This window comes from Alternaria ventricosa, assembly GCF_023758065.1.
Source record: "Alternaria ventricosa strain BMP 2768 chromosome Unknown scaffold_12, whole genome shotgun sequence".
NCBI classification, from domain to species: domain Eukaryota; kingdom Fungi; phylum Ascomycota; class Dothideomycetes; order Pleosporales; family Pleosporaceae; genus Alternaria; species Alternaria ventricosa.
In genome coordinates this window covers 234,623-247,683 of record NW_026055692.1, presented here as the reverse complement: position 1 = coordinate 247,683, position 13,061 = coordinate 234,623, and the positions used below count along the sequence as shown (strand labels likewise).

General features: G+C 52.9%; 4 protein-coding genes across 4 annotated transcripts; all 4 read right to left on the bottom strand.

The window, feature by feature from the left end:
* Nucleotides 1-1,695: 1,695 nt before the first annotated feature.
* Nucleotides 1,696-2,535, bottom strand: RIB3 (3,4-dihydroxy 2-butanone 4-phosphate synthase; the record flags this gene model as incomplete). Its single annotated transcript, XM_049344875.1, has 2 exons — nt 1,696-2,324; nt 2,403-2,535. 2 exons carry the CDS (start codon nt 2,533-2,535, stop codon nt 1,696-1,698), a joined length of 762 nt encoding a protein of 253 aa, XP_049197800.1.
* A 644-nt stretch (nt 2,536-3,179) lies between these two features.
* J4E93_006964 (uncharacterized protein) lies at nt 3,180-4,516 on the bottom strand (the record flags this gene model as incomplete). The annotated part of the gene is made up of 3 exons (XM_049344874.1): nt 3,180-3,216; nt 3,273-4,343; nt 4,401-4,516. The coding sequence occupies 3 exons, from the start codon at nt 4,514-4,516 to the stop codon at nt 3,180-3,182; spliced, it is 1,224 nt and encodes a 407-aa protein (XP_049197799.1).
* Nucleotides 4,517-5,675: 1,159 nt separating this feature from the next.
* On the bottom strand, nt 5,676-7,672 carry J4E93_006963 (uncharacterized protein; the record flags this gene model as incomplete). The annotated part of the gene is made up of 5 exons (XM_049344873.1): nt 5,676-6,367; nt 6,418-7,008; nt 7,142-7,393; nt 7,448-7,538; nt 7,589-7,672. 5 exons carry the CDS (start codon nt 7,670-7,672, stop codon nt 5,676-5,678), a joined length of 1,710 nt encoding a protein of 569 aa, XP_049197798.1.
* A 3,763-nt stretch (nt 7,673-11,435) lies between these two features.
* J4E93_006962 (uncharacterized protein) lies at nt 11,436-12,415 on the bottom strand (the record flags this gene model as incomplete). Its single annotated transcript, XM_049344872.1, has 3 exons — nt 11,436-11,636; nt 11,689-11,802; nt 11,858-12,415. 3 exons carry the CDS (start codon nt 12,413-12,415, stop codon nt 11,436-11,438), a joined length of 873 nt encoding a protein of 290 aa, XP_049197797.1.
* Between the last annotated feature and the right edge of the window lie 646 nt (nt 12,416-13,061).

Here is a 13,061-nt window from a genome sequence, read left to right as displayed (position 1 = left end):
CAATATACTTTCGACTAATCCGGTAATCGTTGGGATAGGCATTTATTGAGCCTGCGCCATCGCTGAGTGGCGGCGATTCAGGGTTGAGGAATGCTCTTGCGGGCTTTTTTAACACGTACTTCAAGCCTGTGCATGCTGTGAGGGCGGAACATATCGTTCTTACAGCCGGGACTACGGATGCGATCGAGAACGTGATTCATGCTGTTTGCGACGATGGGGATAGTGTGCTTGTTCCTGGTCCGAGTTGTCGTAAGCATTCCTTCCACATTAAGCCCCAGTCATATCCATAACTTCGTCCAACCCTGACTTACAAAATTGCCCTCTTTGACTGATATAACCACAGCCACCCTTTCGCTCTTACTGAAGCGAAAAGCAAACGTAACACCCATCCCCGTCATCCCACCAACCCACATCCACTGGGACAACTACCTCGTCCCTTCCCTGCAAGCTGCCTACGACTTCTCCGACTACAGAACGCGGATTAAAGCTGTTTTGTTGTCTAATCCTAACAATCCCCTCTCGCGATGCTACCCCCGGGAGACCTTAAGAGAATTACTGGAGTTCTGCCAAGAAAGAGGATTGCATCTAATCGTCGATGAGGGGGCTGGGTTGATGGCGTTGGATGGTAAAGACGGGGGTGGGGGTATTGGAGGCGGAGGAAGGGGGAAAAGAGGTGGTGAGACGTTTGTAAGTGCGTTGTCGTTGACGGAACCGCTTGTACCGGAGGGAGCCGTCAAGGTCGATCCGAGTCGCGTGCATGTGGTGTGGGATGCAAGCCGGTTATTCGGATTAGGTGGACTGAAAGTTGTAAGTCGTTCTTCTTGTCTTCTCAGAACTACACCTGTTGCAATGATCGGAGCTGATACGAGTATTTCAGGGCTGCGTGGTATCCCAACAAAACACCCCCCTCCTCACCTCTTTAGCACTAACATCCACACACCCCTCCTCCCTCTCGACCATCTATCTAACCTCCCTGCTTACATCATCCCTCCTCCCCTCCCTTCTCACTCTAAACACATCCCGCCTGTCAACTTCCTACAACATGCTCGCTTCCTTCCTCCGCCGCCACGACATCGAAACCGTGGTACCGACACACGGCCCCTTCCTCGCTGCTAAACTTGCAAAGAAGACTAGGACAGGAGAGGAGGAGATCGCTTTCTGGAGGGAGTTGGAAGGGAGAGGTGGGATCAAGGTTGCGCCTGGGCGGGCGTTCAATGGGGTGGAGAAGGATGGGGGTTGGGCGAGGGTGAATTTTGCGGTCAGGGAAGAGGTTATGCAGGAGGTGGTGGGGAAGTTGGAGGAGTTTTATGGGGGGAGTGGATGAGGGCGGTCTTTTCGTCTGGAGTGTTTAGCTGGGCGGTGGTTTGCTTGCCTGGCCTCGGCGCGTACTGTGCTGTTCGCGATGGGCGGGAACGTTGTGTTTGCTTTCCATGGTATAAGCGTGGGCGGAGCTTGTTTTCGTCGGATTGTATAGAATGACATGTGTACGGTTTTTCTGGCTTTCGGATAGTGAAGCTTGCGCTGGATTGGAGTATCTAATAGTACAATATCAGGTTTCCTTCCATGCCATGACTAAAGCGCATGTGTCCTCAAAGTGCGCCAACACCGTCCACGTACAACATACCAACGGGATCACCTCACAAATGTCCTCCCTCTCATGATCGCGCCTTTACCCGGTCCCTTGCCCGCCTCAAACTATGACGACGTGCCCAACACCCCATCATTCTCCTCAATGTACCTGACCATATCATCAATCGTGCACACCTTAATCCCCCACTTCTTGCCAAAAGCCAAGCAGTCATCCCTCCTCATCATGCCCCCACCAATCAACTCCGGCTTACCAGGCACCTCGTCGCCATCCGTAATCAACTCGCAAATGACACCCACAGGTTGTTTTCCCGCCAACCGGCACAGATCCACCGCCGCCTCTGTGTGTCCCCTCCTTTCACGCACACCACCATCCCGCGCCTGCAACGGCAATATATGACCCGGTCTCCTGAAATGGCTGGCTTTGGCACTGGGGTCGGCGAGCATGCGGCATGTTAAGCTGCGGTCGGTCGCTGAGATACCGGTTGTAACGGACGCGTCGGATGAGTCGATGCTGACGGCGTAGGCGGTGCGGTTGGGGTCGGCGTTGTCGGCGACCATTTGCGGGAGGTGCAGGGCGGCGGCGCGGGAGACGGGGAGGGGCGCGCAGATGTAGCCGCTTGAGTAGCGGATCATAAAGGAGGCTTTTGAGGGCGTCAGGGCCTCGGCGGCGATTATTAGGTCGCCTTCGTTTTCGCGCGAGGGAGAGTCGAGGACGATTACGAATTCGTCATTTGCTGGAAGGCGCGTTAGTAAGGGTTGTGGAATGAGGGGTAAGGTGACTGTTGGAGCTGGTGATGCTCGCAGACACGTACCGAAGGCTTGTATGACATCTGGTATCGAGTCAAATGCTGGGTGTGCGGGTGTGGGATTTGAAAGCTCCGTCGCGTTGCCATTGACGCCATTTGTGCCGTGGGCAGGGAGCCCGTTCTGTAGTTCTGCCGGCATGTTTGGGGTATGACTCTGATCCAATTACTTTCGCCTGATATCGCTTTCTCTTAAAGTAGTCGTGTCAGGGAAGAATAACGAAGCTTGGTGGTTCCGCGTGCTTGCAAAGCGTAGAGCTCGCTACCACTCTGCTTAGAAAAAGATCTCGTAAGCCACCGGATGTCCGCGCCTGGAACCTCGTGGTATGCTAAGCTCTGGGATAGTGCTCCTTATGTATGCTTCGAGCGCGAATGTATACTGCGTGACAACACGAGAGTTAATTGAAGGAATACGGGCGGAGTCAACGGTGGTGATGTTTGGTAGCTGCGGAGCCGTCGGGGTTGATGTCACATGGGTACCTTCCAAGGTTTGGGAGGGGTTCTTGCCTGCGTCGGTGCCTCGGTCGCGGCCTCCGATGTGGCGCTGACCGATGCCGGTCGACGTAGACAAGGTTCTATTGCTCGAACTACCATGGAAATGCTTTATGTCCGACATAGCACATGTACCTGTCGTCGATCTTTTGCAAAGAAAGTTTATCCCACACGCCCCCGACGAGGCCTCCGAATCCATGACATTCCTTTCGCGCAGTGCAGCTCCACTTCTGCAAGCGGTAAGCTACCTAGGTATCCTCGCACAGCCAGCTACCAACGCATACCTGAGGATGATTAGGGCTTGTAACTGAGCACCCCAAACTTGTAGTATCTGGTAATGTCAGTGTTAGACGTGTTAATCCTCAGGATTATCAACAGGGTGCATACCTGAAACCATCTTTGCCGTCGAGCTCCCGGCAGAAGGAGACGATTTCATTTCGGCCAAAGGCAGCTTGAATATCCGGATTGAATCCTTGCCACTCGTCTAGCGTAGTAGCGACTAGTTCATCAGCCGTAAAGGATGATGTTTCCTTGGACTGGAACCAGTCGACCATGGCAACTCTGAACTGCTCGAGAAGGTTGATGCGCGATGCAGCCGTAGAGCTTGTAGGAGCTGCGGAAGCTGTGCTGACGATGCTGCGCATTTCAACTTCAAGTTCCTGAAATGTCTGGATCGCCTGGTTGAACTCAACTCGCATATGCTCTGGCATATACGACTGGCAATCGAAAAGGAATCTGACCGCTGCGATACCGGCAGAACGCTCGTCCTCTCGATCAACTCCCGCCCTTCCTTGCAGTTGGCCATCATCGCCAGTGCTTGCTGGCTCTCCGCCTCCTGGCATCTTTCCCGCACCCCCTTCTTCACCTTCCTCGTCGCCGGCAGTGACTTCTTCTCGGCCCTCGTTATCTTCCTTATCTTCTCCTACTGGCACAGCGCCCATAACAAGTGCCTCGATGACTGGAACGGGGCTTGCCGTGGATGCTTGGTTTCCGCGGATCGGAAGAAGTTGAGTGTCCCCACCATCTACAATCAGCGCGTTACCCTCGCCTAACTTAACGCCCTCGGCTTCCATCTCTGCCTCCTCCTCGCTGTCGTCTAGCTCAACTCCATCTGCTTCCGAGTCCGTCTCGTCCTCATTGTCCTCTCCCTTTTGTTCGAGCATGTGTTCCTGGAGATCCCGGTCTCGCTGCCTAGCCAACTCGTCAATCTTTCCACGGAGACCTTGTAGGAAGAAGAGCGAGTTCGTATCGTTTGTTTCCCTTGCTCGTAGGAACGCTCTACTGCAGGCGCGCTCCTGAATTGCCACGGTCGAAGTCAGCGTATGTCTCGCATCTAGTCTGTACACTGGAGATATTACCGCGGCGAGCTTCCATTCATTGCCTTCGTCCCAGTTATCCACAGCGCGCGCAAGAAGTATGCAGTATCTAATAAAGTAGAACACCGGAAGAGTTGTGTCGCTGGGGAAAGTCAGTCGCAATACTAATTCTGGTCAATGTTCTGTTGCTGCCACTTACCATACGTTTTCCTTAGCTGCTGATATGCAGCCAGCTATATCGCCGCTGTCGAAGAGCGCTTGTACGTCGTCGAATTTCTTCTTGAACAGTCTCGCTGCTGCGGATGGAGGAGACATTCTCGCTCTTGTTGTGTGCAGACTTATGGGAATTTCAGTATTGGGTCAGCAAGAGTGCAAGGGAGCGCAAACGCAACGACGTAGACACCAGAGTTTGGATGCCAGGCATTGCGTATAGGACAACAACCAACTTGTTTGCTACGCGAGGAGGCAGAAAATTTTCACTCCGTTTCACTTTACACTAGCATTCCCCTCTACTCGACTTCTGCACCTTTTCGTTCTGGATCTCAGTCGCGCCTGCAATATCCAGCAATCGTATCAACAACTGCGCCGTAAGTTTTTTCTCGCGCAAGGCGAGCTCCTCGGCCTACACATGACAGTCTGTTCTTGATTATATGGAAGAGAAGACGTCGAAGCAGCTACCGTAGAACCCACGCCCAGCATCGTCATGAAATCGTCCACCAAGCCTACAGCGCCTCTGCAAGACGACGACCAGCCCGCTCGCAGTCTGCAAAAGTAGAAAAGTGGAAACTTCGGCGGTGGTGTAGCTAATATGTATGCCTCTAACAAGTCGTTGAACAGGAGCAGTGGCAGACTAGCGTTGCACGTCCTCGCGGAAGATGAGGGCGGCAAGAATATGTAAGAACAGTAAGCGTTTCTGAAGTGTGACGTATAAAGCACAGTGTCACGCAGCGCCTACCTAGGCGGCGTGTGTTAAATGTGCATCTTAGACTTTCTTGCAGTAGTTAGGCAACCTACGTAGTTCTAAAGAGCGATAATTTAACAGTTCTAACATCTTAGGCTCCGTGCACCTGCATCGGTGACTCGGTCGCGGCCGCACCGCCTCTGATGTGGCGTTGACACCGAATGCCGAGGTGTGGCTGCTGCAAGATCGATATCTGACAAGTCTGGATATCCTTGCACCAGATGCGCTGTCTGTCAGACGTCGTGCGCTGGTGGCTCTGGAACATGGCGTTCTCTCATTCTAACGAACCAATTGTGATCACATGCGAATATCCCAAAACATGAAGACTTTACGTTTTGTGTACCATTGTAATAAACCTGATCTATATCAGATACAAGTGAGGGTATATGTGAAGAAAACTACCCACGTCTGCGCGCATCGAAGCGTCTCGACGTGATAACGCCATGTATACAAAAAGGTCGCAAAATGACTATCAAACATGAAATATACAATCTAGACATCAGAGCAGACAGTCTACGAAGCCCGCTTATCGGTGACAAACTCCTTGTCGTCGTGAGCCGAGCTGCCTCCGCTATGCGGCTCTGAGACACCCATAGTCTCCGGGTCAGATCTCCAGAAGTCCTTCTTTCCGCTGGCGAGCCTCTTAACCCACGGGGGGAGGAGGCCACCCTCGAGACGCCAGGTCCAGTGCTCTTTCTCGTCCTTGTTGGGAGGTACAATGCGACCACCAGAAGCCTTCTCGATAAGCCAGACGGTGGTGTTGATGAGGATGTACGAGCAGATACCGGCGATCAAACCGTAGGCGATGGAATATGTGAAGGGCATGACGGCGATAGTGAGGAAAGCGGGGATGGAATCGCCGAGGTAGCGCCAGTTGATGTCCTTGGCCGAGGTTGCCATGAGCGAACCGACGATTACCAGGGTGCAGCCGGTAGCCCAGGGAGGGATGGATGCGAAGATCGGAGCGAAGAAGATGGCGATGAAGAAGCAGATACCAGAGAACATGGCGGTAAGACCGGTCTTGCCTCCTTCAGAGATACCGGCACCGGATTCGATGTAGGCGGTGACTGGAGGGCATCCCATAAGCGATCCGATACTGATACCGAGAGCGTCGACGGAGTAGGCGATGGAGGAGTTTTCGAAGTCCTGGGTGCGCTCGTCGATAACACCGCAGAAACGAGCCATGGAGTAAAGGGTACCAGTGCCTAGTGATGTCAGCATACAATTCAAAAAGTCTGTGTAGCGCGCAACTTACAGTCCAGGATATCGACGTAGAGGAAGGTAATGAAAGCAAGACCCCATTGACCAGCGTGCTCTGAGATGTTCCACTGCTGAACAGCAAGAATCTTGCCAATCGGGTGGAAAGTAACGACCTGCTTGAAGAAGTCGAAAGCGGAGTTGCCAGTCTCGGTGTACGGGAAGTAGGTGACGCTTGTTGGGCGAGGCCACGAGATGATGGAAACAAGGAGAATGCCGATGATGATGGCACCCTTGACGCGGTACAGCATAAGCATGACGGTCAAGACACCGCCACAGAAGATACCGATCCACATGGTTGGGCTCCTCATCTTGACACTTCCTGGGCAGACGCCATCAACCTGGTCGGCGGCAACGCAACCGGCGAGCTCGAGAGGGGTCGATTGAGCACCGGTGATGAGACCAATACCGGCGGAGTAGGCGAGACCGATGATAGTCAGGTAGAGTCCAATACCGACACCGGTGGCGAGCTTGATACTAGCGGGAATAGCTCGTGCAAGCCATTGTCGGATACCCAGCATAGTAAGACCAACAAAGACGAAACCCTCGACGAATACAGCGGTAAGAGCGACCTCATAGGGGACCATGCCTAAAAAGCAATTAGCAACGTTCCATGAAGATCATCTGGTACGACCCGTGGCGCCGGTAAGCAGACCCAATTAGGGAACCGCATAACGGGAATACATAAACGGGAACGGGGAAGGCGCATTGGTGCAACGTACCTGTACCATGGAAACCAACTACGGTGTAAGCAAAGTAGGCGTTCAGCCCCATTCCCGGAGCCAGAGCAATGGGCAGATTGGCGAACAAGCCCATGCAGAAAGTAGTCAAAGCGGAGATGGCAGCGGTCGCAGTAACCAGATCACGTCTGACTTCCTGGACACAGAGGGCGTACTGTGGGTTCGTCTCGCAGATGGGGTCGTCCGGGAGGCCTGGGCACACGCAAGTACCACCAGTGTCTGACACGATGGATGCTACACATGGTCATCAGATGCGGTCCTGTCAACGACATTCCGCAATTGACATACAGTTTACAGAGATGATATAAGCCATGGCGAAGAAAGTGGCTAGTCCCGCGCGGAACTCAGTGAAGAAGTAGCTCCCCTTGCGCTCTTTGGGCTATAGGGCTGTTAGTGCATGTACCGACTATCGACATGCGATATACATACATGACCTGATCCCTCGAGGCGAAAATACCGTCCGACGACGGAGCGCGCGACCGCGCCATTGACCTTGTGAACAAAGCCCGACATTGTAGCAGAATTTTTTCGACGACACAGAGGGGTTGAATCGCAAAATTCCAGGTTGAGTTGTGTGCGATGAAGAGGTACGGTTGATGCGGAGTCGACCGGCGAGAAGATCGACGTCAAGCTCTGCTCTTTTTACCAGTGAAGGCGAAGCGAGTCTTTTAAGTCAGGGTGCGTTCGTAGCACAGGGCCTGAACGGCGGATGTGAATGAAAGTGTATCCCGCACCAAAAAGATAAGGACCAGCGGCGACGACCAACCCTGTCGCGTTCGACCTCCCGCGAAGAACCAATGACCCATATCAGGCCGATCAAGCCCTGCTTTAGTTGGACTAGTCGCGCGGCCCATGCGATTCCACTTCGCGGCAAGCTAGGCTGTCTCGGCGTGCTGCGCGTGAAGGTGACCGGCCGCTTCCCTCAGCCTAAGCCTGGGGAACGTCGTGAAGTCCCGGGCACTGCAGCTCGCCTTTCGCGACACCTCATCTTGGCGCATACACATGCTTTTCCCCCTCGAAGCCACGCCAGCCCTGGCGTATCAGCGCGGACGCGCTATTCGGAGGTCGCCGGCCGGCGCCCGCAGCCACGACCTGTGGAAGTCGCCTCTTGTCCACGGGTATCTAGGACCGAATCTCTGTTATCGTAGCTGACGAGACGCACACCACGGGCGCACCTCGTCGATTGCAAATGGAATCTTGTCAATCTTCGGAATGGGTCGCTCGTGTTGGAAATAAAGGTGGAGCTAGTCCATGCGACGGTTGACGGAGACTCGCCTAGTCGCGTTAATGAAGTTCTGATAGCACCAAGTGGAGTCCTTGGAATGCCGTCAGCCTTCCACTGCCTGCAGCGCTGTTTCGCCTGCATATGTCGTCTGCCTTCGTCCTCCATTGCGCAACACGACCATCCATATTGACGTTGGTGACACCCGTGTCATCGTTGGGTCGCTTCTCCTCACATGCAGGAGCGAACCCGGCAGCCAGGGCATCGGCGACTAAGCGCATGGATACACAATATTAGCGCAAGGAGCTCCTTTGCCCAACATCCACCAACAAACGGCTTTCTACACACCACCTCCGGGGAACAAACACATCGCTTGCTATACATACGACCTCGCATGAACGCTACGAGTATACTAACTGGCACGTTCCTTCTGCTGGGGTAGTCTACGCTCACGGGGAAGCACTCGCGGCATCGCGATTCGATAAACTAATCAAAGACATCTAGCCTTCTTGTTTGTTCTTCCTACCTCGAACACCACCACCTCGACGACTAATCTCAAGAGTCACACAAGAACGACGTGGCTACACCAATCGCCCTCCAGCCCTAGACCATGCCACCACGATACCTCGCCTCGCAGCATCTCAAAAGCAATTACGCGTCTTCTGGCCTTGTGGGACTCCACTGGGCCACATCTAGAACGCCCCGATCTCAGGTTTCATGGCGCTTGATGCGGTTTGCCATGTTATCCGCGCCGCAGTCGTGTTGTCGCCGGATCTGGTGTAACAAACAATCCACATGGAGTATTTCGAGCGCGGATTAACGCGGCTTTCCCGATGCGCCACGGGCCGTGGTCCATCTGAAACTCGCCGCGGGGATCTATGAGGATAGATATTGTTACAAGGCCTCCTACTTTGCATAGGCCTGCCGTGGAGATTGTTGACGGCGTGATCGATGTCCTGTGTCAACATCGCCGATACCGGAGCCCAGCATCTCGGCGTCCATAGACTACGCTTCAAGCTGTTCGTGTCGCTATACAGAGAGCTGAGTATCCAGACGCTACGCAACAAGCACAACGATTGTTCTAACCGATATGCACTACGTGAGCTGAACGACGGTGCGGGGATCGTCGCCTCGCTCCTAGCGCTGCCATGTGGCTACCCCTTGCGCTAGCAACATGTATTGGCTGCTAGGGGAAATGCAATATGCATCTTGCTCTTTAGAGCGCCTCGCTCACGTGGCATAGGAGACGTCACGATATGGCATTGTTTGGAAATGACAGAATTAATAAGCTGGCTAACCAATCGCTTTTGCCGTGTCGTACGGCTACAGGATTTCCGTGTTGTTGGTTCTTTCGTTTGGCGACTTCGGACTCGGCTTCACCTTATTCGCACTTATACTAGAGCTTATGGATATCCTCTTCAGCTCCTGCAAACAACCTGCATGGCTTCGGGCCTCTTACTTACCGGAGATACTTAGGTAGCCGTTGGGCTGCTGGCGTCATATTCATCGATTGTAGCGCGGCCTAGAGCCGAACTAAGCAGTCTAGTGAGAGAGATCATCGCGGCCCGGAGTAACATGAGGACGGAGAGTTTGGAATGAGGGGATGACGAATATAGAGTTTGCGGAGTGAACTCTACGCCGTCATACTTGAGTGCGATCGCGCCGTTGGTCCGCTTCGTATTCACCTGCCGTATGATCGTCTAGCTGGGGCTGACTGTATTGGCGGCTTTAGACACAATAATCCAAGCATATCCCGTAAGACTATCTATGAAACGCACAGTTACCGCAATGGCATACCAGACACATACCGCGAAGCGCTTCAGCTCCCTACCTACACCTCTTCCCCAGAGACTATCTTCGTAACCTTCTCCATATCCACCACCCCATCTCCATCTATAATCTCCCCCGCTTTCAAATAAAACAACCGCCACGTCTCATCCAACTCCCAAACCTGTATATGAACCCCAAAATGCATCTCAACGATTAAAGTCACCAGGCCGGTATAAGCATGTGATGTGTGTCTGGTTTCAAACGGAATCGAATTACAACTACCGAATTAGGAAAACTCGATACCAAGATCAAAGCAGCGACAGGCTGTCCGTCGATATTGAAAGCAACATGACTACCTAGGTAGACCACATCCTACAGCCCATCCCCTCCCAAATTCTCCATCCACCAAAGCAACCCGCAGTCCATTCAACGCCCCCAATTCCCCCTATACAGTCCATCTAGGGCCTCGTTCAAGGCGTTCCAATCATCCCAGTCGCCACTCATTCTCCCGTCTGCACTTACTCCTTTCTGATCTTTCAGATGATCCTTAGCTTGAGAAAGGAGTACAGCCAAGACAATGATGATGATTACCAGAGCCATAACGATAAAGCAGCAAACGCAGCCGGGCGTGCATTCTTCCTCAGGATCCGGTCTTCGCTTCGGCGTCGTGAGTGCAGTGCTGCGCGTATGCTGTGGGGCCTCAGCCGCTGGTATGGGGGTTGTGCGTTGGGCCTCTGCGGCATTTGACTGCAGTGAGGAGAGAGCTATGTTCGTAGAGTTTTGAGCGTTTATTGTCTGCCATGCGGCTTCGATATCGTAGTTTGGGTCGCTGGGTGCGGAATGGTGGTTTGATGAATGGTGGGCATCGGGGAAACGGGCGGGCTCTGGATGGGAGAGGATGTGATGAGGAGTGTTGTGTGTTAATGGGTCGGAAGCGGTGTTGGAGAAATTGTCTGATGCAGTATGCGACGTGTGATCATGCGTAGAGTAAGAAGGTGGGCAGTCGAACGACTGATCGTATGACGTGAAGGTGTTGTCGTCTGACATGGCTGCTTTGGAGTCGAGGGTTTTGTGTGAAGGTTGTCTTGAGTTTTGTGAGAGGTATTGTAGTGGAGGAATTGTGAGTGAAGAAAGTAGTCTTAAAAGCATTGAGATTCTGCTCATAGTGGGTTCTACCATAAGTTGGGATAGCGAACCACGGATCTACGGTCATGAGTCGTCCACTCCAAACATCAGCATTACCGCCAACGGGAATATGAGCACATTACACCAATGTCATAAAACCTAGGCAGACGCGCAATGACCGCCATCCACTCTGAGGTCGGCGCCAGTCATGAAGCGACTTCCCTCTGCTAGCAAGAAAACTGCTGGCGCTTTGAAGTCGTCTGGTACGCCAAGTTTTCCAAGCAGTGCACCAGCCATCCATGTCTTCTCTACATCTGGGTCGGCTGCGAGAAGTTCGTCGGTCATTGCAGTTCGGATGTACTGTGGAGGCAATTAGTATGATGTCTAGATAGCGAGATGCGAATAGGCTTACACCTGGCGAAAGCGTGTTCACCCGAATACCATACTGGCCCCACTCTTGCGCAAGCGAGCGACACATTTGATGTACAGCTGATTTGCTGGCGTTGTAGGCTGTGCAGGTAAGACCCTGAAATTCTGGTTAGATCCACTGACCGTTTCGATATCAAAGTAAATAGACGAACCCTATTGGCGACCTGACCCGACATACTAGCGATGAGCACGATGGAACCACCAGTACCCCTGTCCTTGAGTATCCTCGCAGCTCTCTTGACCGATATGAAAGCGCCGACAACGTTCACTCGTAGCATGCGCTCAAAGTCTGATGCTTCGTAGTCGAGCGCTGGCACTCTTTGTTGGATACCCGCGCATGCGACCATACCGTTGAGTGGCGCGCCTTGCTCATCAGCCTCGCGTGATATCTCATCGAGAACTTGAGTGACTTCCGCTTCACTAGTAACGTCGCATCGGCGGTATGTTGCTGTAGTGCCGAGCTGTTTCGCAAGCTTTGTCAAAGCTTGCCATTCTGTGTTGCTTGGTTCTGGAAGGATGTCTAGGCAGGCTGCGTGTCCGCCTGCTTCCACGACAGCGAATGCAAGGGTAATTCCGAGTCCGCGACCACCTCCTGTGATGGCGATTGTCTTCCCAGCGAGAGAGAAGAGTGCCGGTGTTTGCGCGGTTGATGTTTGAGTCGTGGATGAGGCAAGAGCGCTAGTGACCGTATTGATGGCTGATGGACTCATTTTGCTTCGTGGGACGTCAGAATCTCCTAAAGATCAAGGACTGGTGTACGAGAGGGTCTGAATGCAAAGTGTTGAGGAACGACGACGCAAGCAGCTTCCATGTATACCGAAGCTCATGGAATATATAGACGCGCATCTTCTCCACATTCGACATGAAAGCCGCATATGTGGAACTGATTCGCTGGAATTCCATCGTCGCAGATCCAGCGAGGGGTGTACGTGGATGGACGTTGGTGTTGGGACCGGACACTGCACAAGGTTCATGCAGCTTCCGAGTTGATCGAACGAGCAATTTTAACCGCTGCCAAGAGAAACAACCTCGTTCAAGGTACTGTTTAGCTGCGCTTATAGCTGCCGCATCGAGAAAGATAATGTCGAGAGATGTCGGCGAAATCTGTTAATTCCTGATATAACTGTGCTTGGAATGCTCGAACGTAGCAAGTACAGCATGTAGGTACCTGTGCTCTTGCCCGACGCATTCTTCTACTCTCCCGTCGAAAAGATACTTGTGCAAGAAATCCACTACATCAATCAGGCAACTTCAAAGAACCATCGATTGCAGCTGTGCGACATCCGTCAGATCATCACCGAATCTCACTACGTTAGGCAACTTCCCAACACCCACCGAACGCGTGGTAGCACTTTG